Source organism: Capricornis sumatraensis, chromosome 10 (genome assembly GCF_032405125.1).
Source record: "Capricornis sumatraensis isolate serow.1 chromosome 10, serow.2, whole genome shotgun sequence".
NCBI classification, from domain to species: Eukaryota; Metazoa; Chordata; class Mammalia; order Artiodactyla; family Bovidae; genus Capricornis; species Capricornis sumatraensis.
Window position 1 is genome coordinate 34,605,456 of NC_091078.1, and position 14,796 is coordinate 34,620,251.

Consider the following 14,796-nt stretch of genomic DNA (forward strand, 5'->3'; position numbering starts at 1 on the left):
CTCTTCTCTTTCTTCCTGATACCACAATATACAGCATACATTGTCCAAAGTATTCCTATAAGTAACAGCTAGAATAGAATGGAAGGATTTCCTCCTGCTTATTCAAGACATAACTTTTTATTTGCTGTTTCCTGAGAGTGGTATAAATACCTATATAGGAGGTACTGAATATTTCCTGTCTCTATTTGGGACCATGGTTCTCAAAGCATGGGCCCAAATTTCCTAGAAATCTTGAGATCCTTGCAGAGACGTATGATCTCCTCAAACACCCATGTATAAACTTGAGGTTAAGCTGGAGGCTTTATGAATATTTTGAATAATGTTCAAAATCTTTTTTATTTTATCTGCAAAGACATCATGCTTGTACGGGAATTAACCTCCTACTCTGTTAAAGTTAAAATTAAATGAAGATGGACTTCATAAACATGCGCACATGAAATCTGTCCTAAATAATTTCTGTGCATTGCAAATATTGCAAAAGCATGTCACACCTTTATCACATTATATTCTGAAGTGTTAAAAAAAATGAATATGGTTTGGATCTTTGGAAATAAACATTTTAATACTCAGAAAGGGACACATTATACTATAATCAATCCTTTTTGACATCTGGACATTTTCATAATTTAAAAAATCCTCAGGAGGGACATCTGAATAGAAGCAAATAGTTGAATCAAAATAATTAACTGCAAGACTTTTCATATTAAATAACTGGTCCAGTAAACAATGAGCGACTTCACTTTGACTTTTCACTTTCATGCATTGGAGAAGGAAATGGCAACCCGCTCCAGCATTCTTGCCTAGAGAATCCCAGGGATCGGGGAGCCTGCTGGGCCGCCATCTATGGGGTCACACAGAGTTGGACACGACTGAAGCAACTTAGCAGCAGCAGCAGTAAAACAAATGAATACTTTATCCACTACTATGAAAGCATTTCCAAATAATGGTAAATACTTTGACTACAAAAACTACTTACAGCAAACATTTAACCCACAGTTAAAAAATAGATGTTATAATGGTATTCATTCATGCTTCTCTTCTAAATGTACACTGGCTTTCCTACTACAGTAATTCTTACTATCTCCTATGTGCTAATGACCCTTAAACTTATTTCATTTCTGAGAACTAGGTGTAAAATATCAAATTTTCATAGACAACTGTCTCCATGTCACAAAAGTCCTCAAATTCAGCTGTATGAAGGAAATTCCCAACCTTTATTTCAACTGGTGCCATCTTTTTTTTTTTTTTACAAAGTTTGACAGTCTTTGGTGATCTACTTTAGAAATATATCATTTGTTATCTTGAGAGTCATTAATTCATAAGGATTTGCAAGCAGAATAATGAATTATTAAAATGATATATTTTCACTACCTTGTTAAAGTAACATTATATATAATATTTCTTCTAAAGAGAGATTAACTATATAGTTTATAGGTGCTAAGTATCCTTTTGAATATTGGGCTTACCTTGCCTTGTAAGTGAATATTACTGCGGATTATATCTCGAACTTCATCCTCAGTGTCTTTCTGTCAAGAAATAAATGTTAGCTAAAAGAAGTCTTACAGTGCATCCACGGTCACAAGTGAATAGAAATAATTCCAACTTCTTTTGAAATTGTCTGAACAAACATCTTTATAGGATTCAATACATGCCATAAATCTGGGGGATTATCGCTCAGGTAGTGCTTTGATATTGCTGGGACCTGAAACAAGTCCATCACCTAATTGGACTTCACTGAAAGTTCACTAGATTTAATGCAACTGAATTTCCAGGTCACTAGAAGCAGAACAGAGGCAAAGTCCTTTAGGTTCAAACAGAAGGAGGTCTCCAGCATTCTCTAAAATCTCCATGAAGTCATTTTAGCCAATAACATCTACAAATGTCCAGTAATCATGAGGAGCATACCCTGAGAAGCAAATATTAAACAACACCCAGTGGGCCTGCATCCCTGTAGCCCCCTTGGCCCCAACCTCCCCTCAACTTGCTCACAGTAGGGCCTCAAACTGTGGATATATAGAGAGGTTCCTCAGTGTGGGAGGGAGAATATACCTTTTATTTTACATGTATATAACATAGCATGCCTATTTTCAAAAAACTGCATTCTCTCTGTATAGCCACAGAGGAAAGTTGAAGGCCATCAAGAAATCTTGAGAACTTCAATATTGATGCTCACAAAGGAGAAAAACTGATTTAAAAGTCAACATCCTATCCACCCACAATCAGCATAACACATTATGCAGCTAACCTAACACATTATGCATTTATGAAAAAATACCCATCATAAATCTGCAGATACCTCTCATCACAAATTTGATATAGGAGTTCATATGAAATCCATTCTTTCCCCACTACTAGTGACTTGTTGCCATCTTTCCATTTGGTGTGTGAATATACCCTTGAGGTGATTAACATAATTTAGAAATAAAAACAGCCTCCAAAAAAAATATTAGGCCATCTCTGTGTCTAAGTCTTAGGGCCTGTATACAAAAACTGGTTAATAAAGCCTTCCATGAAAAAGAAACACTGACACAGAACAGTGAGACAAAGGATTCCAAACACCTGAGGCGCTGGAGGTCAAATGATCTTTTCCAATGGGAGGAACAGGAGCCTTACCAGACTAAAGCGATTTTTGGCCAGAGCAATGAGCTCCTGGTCCCCAGGGGCACAGATGTTCAACCCAATGGGCAGTAACCGCTTCAGAGCAGCCACAATAAGAGATGTCTGCATGGAATATCGGTCCCCTTTGCGCTTCATTTTCTTCCTTTCCTGATCAGAAACAGCTGCCTATGGAACAAAGATAAACACTGGAATCTGCAACAATTTCTTGTCTCAGGATTCATGAGCCTTTTCTAACTGACTGTTTGATCTAACAGATGAACTGACTGTTCATCTTCCTCATTTTCTGCTGGTCCCTGTTTTTGAAAATCCTACTAAGAATACCTCTTCTCTTTTTTTTCAGCATCTCTTGCTGATTTTAAGTCCTACTTCTCAGATTCCCAAGTCACTATAATTCCCTCGTAGGCATTTCTATATTTTTTAAGAAAAAAAAAAAGGGTTATTATTTTGTTGGTTTGTTTTTGTTTTTAGTCTGGCCACACCATATGGCTTGAAGAATATTAGTTCCCTGGCCAGAGACTGAACCTAAGCCCCTGCCAGTGGAAGCGTGGAGTCCTAACCACTGGACCAACAGGGAATTCGTCTATATAATTTCAGAAGGAAATTGCACATTGTGATTTTAGAGAGGCATATGGATGTATGAAAACTTCATGGTAATTTCAGATACTGTGTGTTATACAATTATCAATGCTTAAGAGGAAAAAAATGTAAGAATAAATGGTTTTTGCTTTGACAAATGCTTGCTTTGTCTCTCTCTCACACACACACACACACACACACAGCATATATACAACTCTCAAAGATTTATTTGCCTTTTACATAGGCTGAACACTTGTCTCCCCAAGGCCTTAATCCCCATCTAACAGAAAGAGATATATTAATAATATACTAATCAGTGTTACTTAAATATTTAGGATTATCTCTGGATGACTTGCTTACAACTGAGCCCAGCCATGATACTTAAGTTCCCTTGTAATTCTGTTGAAAACCATGCCTGTGCTAGGGTTACCTCAAATTATAGAGTCTAATTTTCACTGGGTAGTGAGGACCCTTTTTTCTATTTAGAAGGCACATTCGAAGACTAAAATTAAAACTGTCCCATATACCTTTGTTTGTATATGTTAAATTTCTTTGAAGCAACAAATCAAACATTAAAGATACTTTTATGATAATGATATGGTATATTAGTTTTGAGCTGAGAAAAAACAGAAGAGAATTTGCCGCGGCCAGCACAAGCAAGAGTTGCACCTACACAGGGAGAGAACGGAGTGTCCCCGCTAAGAAAAATAAGAGAGAGACAAAAGATGGGGTTGAGAGGATCAGACCACAAATGGCTGATGCCTTTCTTTATTAGGCTATAGTATTTATAGGATAATGTATGTGACCTAAGACATGTACAAGATTATTTTTTAACCTCAGGATACAATCACTAGACCCTTACCATTGTGTACAGAGTATACTAAGTAATCTATCTTCTATGACATGTTGCAGGACACCCTGACCTTAAGGGCTGTAAAAACTCTTCAAGGGTGGCGGGACAGGGAGCTTAGGAACAATGCCTAAGGCTCTGCATACCTGCCGAGCAGCTCCCAAGACTTAACCCTTCACGGGCGGTCCCCCGCAAGAATTTAATATACAAATGATTTGTCTTCCCCAAAAGAAGGCAAAATATATCACAACATGATACTGAAAGAAGTTTTTTGCATAGCGAAAGTTTTGAAACAACTGAAATCATGTAGTGACAGTAGTTGATATGTTAATAATATCATATATATTATATAATGTATTATATCATTACATATATAGCATATATTGATATATATATATACCAAATCTATAAAATCTGAACCATAGTAATAAGAATCACATTCCCTTTCCAAAGAGATGTACTTATAGCTTCAGTCATGTCCAACTCTTTGTGACCCTGCAGACTATAACCTGCCAGGCTCCTCTGTCCATGGGGATTCTCCAGGCAAGAATACTAGAATGGGTTGCCATTTCCTGCTCCAGGGATCTTTCTGGTCCAGGGATCAAACCTGTGTCTCTTACGTCTTTTGCATTGGCAGGCAGATTCTTTATCACTAACGCCACTTGGGAAGCCCACTTATTGCACAGATCACACCTTCATCTGTACCAATTTGTAAGAGATTATTCTCATTAAGTTTCATTTAAAAAGTACCATGAATAGTTATTTGTACTCTTAAATTCATTAATCTAGAAAAATAATGAATTAGTGGTTTTGAATGAGCTCTTTGCTAAAAGGAAACATAGCCACAGTGATTAAAATAATCAACCCATATGAGGAACCACCATCCTAAAAAGCAAACGAATTATGCAAAAACATATTTCAACCCAACACTGGTAATTCGGTCTTAGAAAAACAGTATTACTAAATATTAATACATTAAAACCTACATTGTATTGGTGTTGAAATTTTCTTTGATTTTAACTTCTAAAGCTCTTTCAGCTTTATGGTTGCATAAGTAAATGGAACTTAAACTTGGTTTGATATTTATAAATATTTAGGTGACCTTATAATAAAAATAATTTAAATCAACCCTAAAGGCAACTCTACATTGTTCAATTTTGAGAAATATCAGAAAAATTAATTCCACCTATGCTCAAAATATTATGTAATCTTGTTTTCTATACCACAGAAAATCTGTAAACTGAAAAGAATAGTTAATATATCTTTGGACATCTATGGCTGATAATAGTCCACTATTGGTACGAAGAAATTAAATATACGCAAAACCAAATATCCTCATGGACATCTGTATGTGTTGGTTTTGCTTGTTCAATGCCTGTTTCCTCTCCAGACTTTGGAGCTCCATTAGGGAACTGGTCAAACCTATTTTGTTCCTTTCTGTATATAGAACTAAGCACTGTGCCTGACTCATAGGAGCTGTTCAATAATTTGAACAGAACTGCTATAGTTACTGAATGTGCATATTTTATTTTCAATCCATTACCTAACATTTGAATCAGACATGAATACACAATAACATGGTCAATATGTAGGTACTGATGGAAGAAAATTTCAGATATTGAGATCTGGGGAAGTCATTCTTGGGTCATACATTATTTAACTGAAATTTTACGCTAACCAGAACAGCTTGTTTTGTGACCCACCAAACACTCATTGCACATCTGCTTTAACCACTAAAGAAAATAATACATTTAAAAAATTAAAATAGAGTAACAATCATTCAAGCATCCAAAATGGAGCTCAGTGGCCACTGTGAATGTGGTTGGAGGTACGATCCTGCATTACTGAGAACCTGAATTTTCTGACCTCTACCAGACTCAAGGACACCACCAGCCACCCTCAAAACAAGATCTGCTAGCAGCTTCCAGCTATAACCTTATAGTCTCAAGATCTCCTCTAGTAACTATGCAACTATTTCAGATTCCAATCAATCCTTACTTAACAAGCACACTTACTTCTTGCCAGTTCCAATAATAATTCTTGACAAGCAACTTAAGTAATTTTCTGGTGATTGCCTTTATTAGTCTCCTGCATTCTGCAGTATGGCAGAATACACCTCTGACGAGTGCTTCTTCAATCTGTGTCTCCCAGGTTACAGTTCTGTTTGGCTCTGATAAAACTCTTGTTTATTCCTATTAGTAGACTGTTTATTGATTATTCTGTCGACAGCATAGTTAAGGAGGAAACTAGGATAAACAAACTCTATCTTAAATAAATCTGTGTGTGTGTGTATTTCTATCTTTCTCTCAGACACACCACAAATATAGATCCAACAAATTCACCTAAAGTGATCTAAAATTTAATAGAGGACCAAGAAAAAGGGAAGAATTTTCTAATATTCCCCCAATGAAATGGCCTACAACGCTCCCAAAGTAGACACAAATAAAATCATAGATGATTTAAACAGTTTTAGATATACAAAGTATAAAAGTGACACTATACATCAAAAAGACAAAAGATACAAGTTTTGGTGACAAAGTGGAAGAAAGGGAACCCTTGTGCACTATTAATGGGAATGCAAATTGGTTCAACCACTGTGGAAGTGCATGGAGGTTCCTCAAAAAATAAGAAAACTAGAACTACCCAAGTATTATGGCCAATTATCTATACACTGGCCTCCCTCTAGGCTACAGATATTTTGCTTTAGGTCAAACTGAGCTTCCCTATCCCAGATTACCTTACTCCACATTGGTCTACTGGCCAACTTACAGTCTTCTTCTAATTTTAGAAATGATACTCCCTATACATAGTGATTATCCCTGCTTGAGGGACTAGCTGAAGACTTGATATGTGACAATTTGTCTCTTGGTTGGTGTCTGTATTGGTCTCAATCTCTGTTCAGGAGGAGTTCCTGGCAATCTATTTCACATATGATAATATACATGTTTCAATGCTATTCTCTCAAATCATCCCACCTTCACCTTCTCCCACAGAGTCCAAAAGTCTGTTCTTTATCTCTGTATCTCTTTTGCTGTCTTGCATATAAGGTTATCGTTACCATCTTTCTAAATTCCATATATATGCATTAATATACTGTATTGGTGTTTTTCTTTCTGACTTACTTCACTCTGTATAATAGGCTCCAGTTTCATCCACCTCATTAGAACTGATTCAAATGCATTTTTAATGGCTGAGTAATACTCCATTGTGTATATGTACCACAGCTTTCTTATCCATTTGTCTACCGATAGACATCTAGGTTGCTTCCATGTCCTGGCTATTGTAAACAGTGCTGCAGTAAACATTGGGGTACACGTGTCTCTTTCAATTCTGGTTTCCTCGATGTGTATGCCCAGCAGTGGGATTGCTGGGTCATAAGGCAGTTATATTTCCAGTTTTTTAAGGAATCTCCACTCTGTTCTCCATAGTGGCTGTACTAGTTTTGCATCCCCATCAACAGTGTTAGAGGGTTCCTTTTTTTCCATACCCTCTCTAGCATGTATTGTTTGTAGACTTTTTGATAGCAGCCATTCTGACTAGCGTGAGATGGTACTTCATTGTGGTTTTGATTTGCATTTCTCTGATAATGAGTGATGTTGAGCATCTTTTCATATGTTTGTTAGCCATCTGTATGTCTTCTTTGGAGAAATGTCTGTTTAGTTCTTTGGCCCATTTTTTGACTGGGTCACTTATTTTTCTGGAATTGAGCTGCAGGAATTGCTTGTATATTTTTAGATTAATTCTTTGTCAGTTGCTTCATTTGCTATTATTTCTCCCATTCTGAAGGCTGTCTTTTCACCTTGCTTGTAGTTTCCTTTGTTGTGCAAAAGCTTTTAAGTTTAATTAGGTCCCATTTGTTTATTTTTGCTTTTATTTCCATTACTCTGGGAGGTGGGTCATAGAGGATCCTGCTATGATTTACGTCAGAGTGTTTTGCCTACGTTTTCCTCTAGGAGTTTTATAGTTTCTGGTCTTACATTTAGATTTTTAATCCAATTTGAGTTTATTTTTGTGTGTGGTGTTAGAAAGTGTTCTAGCTTCTTTCTTTTACAAGTGGTTGACCAGTTTTCCCAGCATCACTTTTTAAAGAGATTGACTTTTCTTCATTGTATATTCTTGCCTCCTTTGTCAAAGATAAGGGTGTCCATAGGTGCATGGATTTATCTCTGGGCTTTCTATTTTATTCCATTGATCTATGTTTCTTTCTTTGTGGCAGTACCATACTGTCTTCATGACTGTTGCTTTGTATTATAGCCTGAAGCCAAGCAGGTTGATTCCTCCAGTTCCATTCTTCTTTCTCAAGATTGCTTTGGCTATTTGAGATTTTTTGTATTTCCATACAAATTGTGAAATTCTTTGTTCTAGTTCTCTGAAAAATACCGTCAGTAGCTGGATAGGGATTGCATTGAATCTATAGATTGCTTTGGGTAGTATACTCATTTTCATTATATTGATTCTTCCGATCCATGAACATAGTACATTTCTCCATCTATCTGTGTCATCTTTGATTTCTTTCATCAGTGTTTTATAGTTGCAGGAGATCCGGCTTCAATCCCTGGGGAGGGAAGATCTCCTGGAGAAGGAAATGGCAACCCACTCCAGTATTCTTGCCTGGAAAATCCCATGGATGGTGTAACCTGGTAGGCTACAGTCCATGGGGCTGCAAAGAGTCAGACACAACTGAGCAACTTCACTTTATTCCTAAGTATTTTATTCTTTTCATTGCAATGGTGAATGGAATTGTTTCCTTAATTTCTCTTTCTTTTTTCTCATTAGTGTATAGGAATGCAAGGGATTTCTGTGTGTTAATTTTATATCCTGCAACTTGACTATACTTATTGATTAGCTCTAGTAATTTTCTGGTGGGGCGTTTAGGGTTTTCTATGTAGAGGATCATGTAATCTGCAAACAGGGAGAGTTTTACTTCTTCTTTTCCAATCTGGATTCCTTTTATCTCTTTTTCTTCTTTGATTGCTGTGGCTAAAACTTCCAAAACTATTTTGAATAGTAGTGGTGAGAGTGGGCATCATTGTCTTGTTCCTGACTTTAGGGGAAATGCTTTCAATTTTTCACTTTTGAGGATAATGTTTGCTGTGAGTTTATCATATATGGCTTTTATTATGCTGAGGTATGTTTCTTCTATGCCTGCTTTCTGGAGGGTTTTTATCATAAATGGATGTTGAGTTTTGTCAAAGGATTTCTCTGCCTCTATTGAGATAATCATGTTTTTATGTTTCAATTTGTTAATGTGGTGTATCACATTGATTGATTTGCAAATACTGAAGAATCCCTGACCTCTGATGGCCTCTCTCTATGCCTCTGTTAACACTGGTCTAAACTGACAACATAATGACAAAGCAAAGTGATTCACTAACAGTTTTCAGTTCAAAATACCCCTGTGAAATGTATACTCTTAGTACACCATCTTCCAAAGGAGCAACTCCTCACTTTTCAGGCTTATTGTCTTCCCAGAGAAAATAAAATTTATCATCGTTTCTGAGAGTTTCAATAACATAGACACACAAAATAATAGGCCATAGCAGTCAGACAACTAGGGATACAAAGCTTCAGCTAGCATTAGTTTTAAGTTCATGTCTAGTAGTGTCAAATACATGGCATTTACAACTCTAAACAGGACTAGAGTATTGGGTGATGCTGTTTTATTTTCCCAGTGATTATCAGCAAAACAAATTAGATGCACTCTTGGGGTTTAGTGGGGTACCATCTCCCTTCTACCAAGGCATCTCTCTTCAGTAATTTGTTGAGTTGGTAGAGATTGATATCCTTGGCTAAAGTGCCATACTATTTCGCATATTTGACCATTCACTAGCATACCTTGTGTGCTATCCCATGGAATATACTCATCTTCTTATTTAGTGGTAATACAAATTATAAAAGCACATATTTTTCAGTGTTTTGAAAGGTCCTCTGCAAAGCTGGACACAACTGAGCAACTATGTGCACATGCCAGTCCTCAACTTGAGTGATAGAGAAAGCAAAAATTTCCATTTCATGTGTGAGAATTTGGAATTTCTCCATGTGGTTCTTTCTTAAACAATGCAGCTAATTATTTTGAGGTGTATATATGTACATATATTTACTCTTGATGAATATATATCATTGACTAATTATATGTACATCATACTGACTGGCAATTTTATGAATGTGTATGCCTATTAAGCATGCTTTATTATTCTGATGCTTTGACATCTTGGGCCTTGCTTATCTTTGATTGCTCCTCCCAGAGCTAGTCAATTCCTAGAGATACAAAATTACTTGCCTGTAAGCACATCTTTCACAGACAAACCAGTCAATCCAAAGTCCTTGTCCTCCAGTCACCTCCTTTACCTGAACCTCAGGCCACCTGCACTCATCACCAAGGACCAGGCACCAGACAACTAGGAACAGTCCCTACACCCCAGAGCCCGCTAAAATTATTCAAATCATCCAATTCTAAACCTTCTTACCCTACGTTGCCTGCTCCTTCCCACAGAAACCATAATAAAGGTTCCTGTTCACATTCTCCCCTTCCTCCCTCTGCCTCATGACTTACCCTTCTGCTTCCAGGGAACAGTGAATAAAATCTTCCTTCGTGATAGTCATTTCCATGTCTATATATCTTACCACACCTGATTACAAGTCCTGCTGCTGCTGCTAAGTCACGTCAGTTGTGTCCGACTCTGTGTGACCCCATAGATGGCAGCCCACCAGCCTCTCCCATCCCTGGGATTCTCCAGGTAAGAACACTGGAGTGGGTTGCCATTTCCTTCTCCAGTGCAAGAAAGTGAAAAGTGAAAGTGAAGTTGCTCAGTCATGTCCGACTCTTCGCGACCCCATGGACTGTAGCCTACCAGGCTCCTCCATCCATGGGATTTCCCAGGCAAGAGTACTGGAGTGGGTTGCCATTGTCTTCTTACAAGTCCTAGGTATCCTTAAATCTGTGTGAGTGTGTGTTTAGTCAGCAAACAATATTATCAAATCTATCAAATTCCAGGTATAAACCTTCAAAAGATCTAAAAAATATCAACTTATTCAATTAATGAACATTATATTCAAACATTTTCTAGAACATAAAACGGATTATAGTCATACCTTTGACATCTTTGATTTGGTGTCCATAATAAGGAAAGACATATTGTTGATTTCATTCTGCACCACGAAGTTCTGTTCCTCCCTTTTGAAATTCTGAGAAGTTCCAAAGGAAGTTTCAATTAAAACCACAGAGATAAAAAGTCCAAATAATTAGAGATTACACAGGACCCCAAAGTTTCTACCAAGATAAGTAGTAATTTAATATATAAGACATAAAGAAAGGAAACAAATAGTTGTTGAATATCCAGTGAGGATGCCTGGCTGGGAACAACAATTTTGGGAACTAAGATAGAAATATGAATGCTTTAATGATGGGAAAACTAAGATTTAAGAAATTTAAGTAATCAAGTCACACAGCTACCAGGGGATAAAATGAATATTTGAACTCCAACTACCTGATGAAAAGCATATGTGCTGCTTTTGGAATAAACACAGATTTACTAAGGGCATGTACAACTACAACACAACTTTCTGTCAGATATTTTAACTGCTTTTTCATGTACCCTAACATTATTTTATTCAATTTCAATTTAGGGACATAAAAACACTAGCAAAGTGAAGTGATTAAGCACTGGTAGTAGTTAAAGTAAATATAGAATAAAAGCAGAAACCACAGAGTTTTAAAAGAGAGACTAACAATGTAACTGTATGTCCTTCTTTTTTAAAGAAGCATAACCTGAACAAAACAACTCATAGTAAGCATCTACATATATTAATAATTGATAAGTAATTAAAGATTTCTATTGAGGACAGAGAAAAGACTAAGCCTCAATTTTCATACAGCTCATATTAATATTTTAATTTTACTATTAATCTTATGGATACCTATATAGTTTCACTTTTAAAAATCTGGGTTAGAATATATATGGGGAAACAAATAATGAGACTTTATCTTGGGGGGCTCCAAAATCACTGCAGGTTGACTGCAGCCATGAAATTAAAAGATGCTTGTACCTTGGGGGAAAAAAAAAAAACTTTGACCAATTTAGACAGCATATTAAAAAGCAGAGATATTACTTTGCAAACAAAGGTCCATCTAGTCCAAGCTATGGTTTTTCCAGTAGTCATGTATGGATGTGAGAGTTGGACTATAAAAAAAAGCCGAGTGCCGAAGAATTGATGCTTTTGAACTGTGGTGTTGGAGAAGACTCTTGAGAGTCCCTTGGACTACAAGGAGATCCAACCAGTCCATCCTAAAGGAAATCAGTCCTGAATATTCATTGGAAGGACTAATGCCGAAGCTGAAACTCCAATACTTTGGCCACCTGATGCAAAGAACTGACTCACTGGAAAAGACCGTGATGCTGGGAAAGATTGAGGGCAGGAGGAGAAGGGGACAACAGAGGATGAGATGGTTGGATGGCATCACTGACTCTATGGACATGAGTTTGAGTAAGCTCTGGGAGTTGGTGATGGACAGGGAAGCCTGGTGTGCTGCAGTCCATGGGGTCACAGTCAGACACGACTGAGCAACTGAACTGAACAGATTCGTGTTTTAAATATATTCATGAAATTCAAAAGCACATATTCAGATTTTTTCTTATTCTTAAAAGTATCATTGGGCATTCATCTAAAAACCTACTGATTATGATAAATCAGTATGATAACTCAGGGCAATTAAAAATCTCTGTGACTGAGGATAAGTTAAAAAAGTCAACAGAAGGCTTATACTGCCTCAAACTCCCCAGGGAAACCTTGTCTCTCTCCTCACCAGTTTAATGATACTTATGAGATAAGCTTAAGAAACTGTAATAGGTATTAACTAAGGGGATTGGAAAATTGATTAAATTTTGTAAGTCCTTAACATATACCAAACAGTAAGCATTGTCAGTATTTTTTCTACTTACATGGGATTTTGACCAGTAGATAAACACCTCAGCAACCATGCGGAAAAGATCTTCTGCTTCTTGGTTAGGCTCTTTCAGCCACTTTGCCCTGGATCATATAATAAAGTGGTGCCTCAGTTACTCTTAAAGTTAATTAAAAAAAAAAATCACCTCTCAAAGTTTGAAACCAAGTAAACTGAGGGCAATTGTGCTTGCTCACAGAGCTCATAAATTGTTCAGTGTACAGTTGTAACCTTTAAAATAATTTAAACATTGTAACTGACAAACTGCTAGCTTTCAGGTGTGAGACATGGACTGCTCCAGAATGGAATCTCCAACTGTAATTTTTGCTTGGTGAAATTCACTTATCTACAAATATCTGGTAATGTAATCCTCATGCAAAATCTCATTGCTAAGTAGTGAATGAAGCAATTCCACTGGGACATATGAACCCAGTAAAGTTATGACTGAATTACAGACATTAAATCACTTTTGAACATTCTACCTCAGGGGTCCCCAATCCATGGACTGTTACCAGTCCATGGCCTGTTAGGAACCAGGCTGCAAAGGAGGAGGTGAGCTGCAGGCAAGCGAGCAAAGATTCATCTGTATTTACAGCTGTTCCTCATCACTCTCTTTATTGCCTGAGCTCTGCCTCCTGTCACAGCATGAGTGGCATTAGAACTCGACTGTAAACTGCACACACGAGAGATCTGTGTTGTGTTCTCCTTTTATGTTGTTGTTGTTTAGTCACTCAGTTGTGTCTGACTCTTTTGCGACCCCATGGACTGTAGCCCACCAGGATCCTCTGTCCATGGGATTTCCCAGGCAAGAATACTAGAGTGAATCGCCATTTCCTTTTCTAGGGGATCTTCCCAACTCGTGGATCAAATCCATGTCTTCTGCATTAGCAGGCAGATTCTTCACCATGGGAAGTACCCCTTATTTGCAGAAAAACAAACTCAAGGCTCCCAGTGATTGTGCATCATGGTGAGTTTCATAATTATTTCATTATATATCACAAAGCAATAATAATAGAAATAAACTACACAATAAATGTAATGTGCTTGAATCATCCCAAAACCATCACCCTCAACCCAACCCCGGTCCATGGAAAAATTATTTCCTATGAAACCAGTCCCTGGTGCCAAAAAGGTTGGGGACTGCTGGTCTACCTGTTATAGTCCACAAATCTAATCAGGAGTGGATAGAAGGCATAGAGATCTCTGGCCAGGGTGGTGAACTCATCTAGGATGAGAAGTTCGGCTTCAGACATATCTCCCCTGGCCTCAGATTTCAGATGGTCCTCTTCTGATACCACCATCGCTGCCTTTTTCTTGAGCTTCTCCATTAATGGCAAGAAATGAGTTTTCAAAAGCTGAGGTTTCACTTTATTTATAATAGGCTGGGAAAACACTGTTTGAAGAAAGACATTAATATGCTGTTCTGCATAAACATTCATTAAATGAGGATTAGACGGTCATTTTAATTGTAGCATGATTAAGCCTCCCTCTTCTCCAGCACATGGCTTCCTTCAGAATTCAGCCCATGCCTCAGCCCCTTTTCTAGTCCCAAACCTAATTACATAGCTGCTGCTCAAAAATGATTACTGAATTGAATTTGATGTGCTTCCTTGTTTTCAAAAAAGAAATTGGTAGCTAACTGAGAATTAAAAAGAGACATTCATTCACTTTGGAAATCAATTACTTTCCCACAAAGAAGAAAAGTTCCCCAATGGAAAAAGTCCCCTGGGCCCCTCTTTTTTTTTTTTTTTTTTAAAGAAGAGAAACACACTGAATAATCCTATGAGACCATATGGCTACTACTACATAA

General features: G+C 37.2%; 1 protein-coding gene across 1 annotated transcript in view; it reads right to left on the reverse strand.

Moving 5' to 3' along the window:
• Positions 1–14,796, reverse strand: part of RYR2 (ryanodine receptor 2) — a 578,200-nt gene that overhangs the window by 128,384 nt on the left and 435,020 nt on the right. The window contains exons 69-73 of the mRNA XM_068983081.1: positions 14,139–14,379; positions 12,985–13,072; positions 11,138–11,230; positions 2,614–2,784; positions 1,467–1,526 (exon numbers count right to left, since the gene is read on the reverse strand). Of these exons, the coding sequence (XP_068839182.1) occupies positions 1,467–1,526; positions 2,614–2,784; positions 11,138–11,230; positions 12,985–13,072; positions 14,139–14,379 (653 nt within the window). The remainder of the gene's footprint in view (positions 1–1,466; positions 1,527–2,613; positions 2,785–11,137; positions 11,231–12,984; positions 13,073–14,138; positions 14,380–14,796) is intronic.